We start from the raw sequence: 2,351 nt of genomic DNA, 5'->3' as shown, positions 1-2,351 counted from the left end.
TTTACACAATTGATGTATGTCTGGATTGTGATAAGAGTTGTATGAGCCCCTAATAAAATGATTAAAAATAAATAAAAGGTGGTAAGAAAAAAAATCATGTAACTATAAGCATCTCTTCTTTTTTGGGGCAGGTTGGAGGATAAGAAAGAAATATTTCTTGATGAAGATTAAGAATCAGCCCAAAGAATGGCTAGTGTTAAGCTGGGTAAGCTGGGTTTCTTGTGTTGTTTTGCTTCAACCACATTTCAGGGAATTTAGGTGGGTTCATGAAAGTCAATTTAACAAGAACACCCCAAAACCAAACCCACTGCCATTGAGTCGGTTCCAACTCAAAGCAACCCTATGGGGTTTCCAAGACTGTCAATCTTTACAAGAGCAGTCAGCCTCGTCTTTCTCCTGAAGAGCAGCTGGTAAGTTTGAACCTCTGACCTTGTGTGGTTAACAGCCCAATGCCAAATCCACAGCTCTGCCAGGGCTCCTTCAATTCAACAAAAGAGTTACAACATTGTATTGTGCTCTAAAGTCACAAATTATTTTCTAAAGGGCCTCCACCATTCTGTATCGAAGATGAATCATTTTAAGCCATTTTGCTTAAGCATTTTACTATAATAATGTAAATTAATATGATCAACTAGTAAACATTTTAAGAAAAAATGGGAACAGCTTAAAATAGTTCTCTCTGGAGCATCTGGAAGGACGGCAACTTGAGGATTTCTCTCTGAAGAAAACCCTTGAGCATCATCTTCTGTCTTTCACCTGGGAGGTTCATTTGGTTAACGGGATCAGGTAGAAGTACAGTTGAATCCTGCTGCTGATATGTTTATATACTGCCTCTCCAGACAGGACTTAGATGTGATCTTCCTCTTGGGTTTCAGTCATGGATTTCAACAAATAAAATGAAAGGGCAAGGGTTTTAGGGACTCTTTTTTTGATGATCAAGGCAGGACCTGATGTTTCCTCCCATGTTTTCAGGCTGACCTTGGCCCTGACAAGTACCTGTCAGATAAAGATTTCCAGTGTCTGATCAAACTGCTTCCTTCCTGTTTGGTGAGTACACGTCCTTCTCTTCACCTTGGTGTTGAGATGATTATCCTCACAGATTCAGACCTTGTCTGGTGGGTGGACATGGAGAGAAGAGCTGGAAAAATCTGTAGCCGGGAGAGGCTGAGCTGTCGGAAGGCTGGTCCTCTCACAGGCAGGTGGATTGCCCAGGAAGCAGGGTAACTGGGCTTAGATACTAAGCGATAGGGAACAGCTTTCACCACAGATTCGTAAGTAAGCCCATGCTTATCTTGCCTGCCGGGTGCTCTATCCTCGGCAGAGACTGTACATTTGAAAAGAGGCTTTGATTCTGTAGGAAGGGGCTGTGGGGTTGTGAGAGAGACAGATGCAGCCGTACCTGAAAGCAGAATCTCTGAGGTGGTGTTTGATGTGGTGAAGGAATAGGAAATTACGGTATTCACTACAGGTTAGTAAGGAAGCACAAGTAAGCCTGAATATACCTTGCTTATTGGGTACCGGTTCCTGAAAATGAGAGGCCACGGTATTTATGACATCTGAACAAGCCCTGACCCATGTGACAGTGTAACCGCAGCCTTTGCATTGTAAGGAACACCATGGCAGGACTTCAGCCATTTCTTCAAGCTTTGGTCCTGGAGGTGGGCATTTCTATCAGTGGACTCAGGAGATCTGTTCAAGCCCAAGAAGGCAGAACGAACAAGATAAACTAGATGATGGGAGGCCAAGTAGCCACTTTGATGCCTGAGTTAGCACTTTATAGACTCACTAGTGGACTTTTAGGAGTGTTTAGCATTACATATGCTAATATTGAGTTCTCATCCAAACCCTGCAGTGGAGGGGGGGGGACACCAACCACATGAATATGTGTCAGTGTATATACAGAATGCCCTGAAGGAAGAAAACTAATCTGACCAGGAAATCGAGTTAGTGTTAATGTTCTCCATCAGCGGGACTCCAGTGTGAGTCACAGAGGGACTGTGCACAATTATGCTGACATGTCCAACTGGGCTGGCAAGTTCACTTTTAAAGATACAGTGTCTCGTCCAGCTAGAAAAATGAAGTTTTTAATGAAGTGCCAAGAAAAATGCTGAGGTCTTTGAGTTTGATTGATTATGTGAAGCAGGTGGTCAGCACCCACTTCTACATATCTTCTAATGCATGTGCTTTACCACAACAGCAGCAGCAGCAGCAGCAACCAAAAGGAGATGTGTACAAGTCCCTCAAACCCATAGCCGTGTTGTTGAATACCGACTCACAGCAATCCCCCGGGACAGGGTAGGACTGTCTCATAGGGTTTGCAGGACAGGGTAGGACTGTCTCATAGGGTTTGC

General features: G+C 43.7%; 1 protein-coding gene across 8 annotated transcripts in view; it reads left to right on the top strand.

Annotated features, from left to right (window-relative positions):
- PXK (PX domain containing serine/threonine kinase like) overlaps window positions 1-2,351 on the top strand; it is a 175,061-nt gene that overhangs the window by 64,812 nt on the left and 107,898 nt on the right. For all 8 annotated transcript variants that reach the window (XM_045290012.1, XM_045290010.1, XM_045290011.1 and 5 more), the window contains exons 6-7: window positions 132-205; window positions 973-1,047. In XM_045290012.1, coding sequence (XP_045145947.1) covers window positions 132-205; window positions 973-1,047 — 149 coding nt within the window. The remainder of the gene's footprint in view (window positions 1-131; window positions 206-972; window positions 1,048-2,351) is intronic.

This window comes from Echinops telfairi, unplaced genomic scaffold (assembly GCF_000313985.2).
Source record: "Echinops telfairi isolate 266 unplaced genomic scaffold, ASM31398v2 ScPeMD7_31;HRSCAF=116, whole genome shotgun sequence".
Classification (NCBI taxonomy): domain Eukaryota; kingdom Metazoa; phylum Chordata; class Mammalia; order Afrosoricida; family Tenrecidae; genus Echinops; species Echinops telfairi.
Note: the sequence above shows the minus strand (reverse complement) of the source record. Positions and strands in the feature narration are given on the sequence as shown.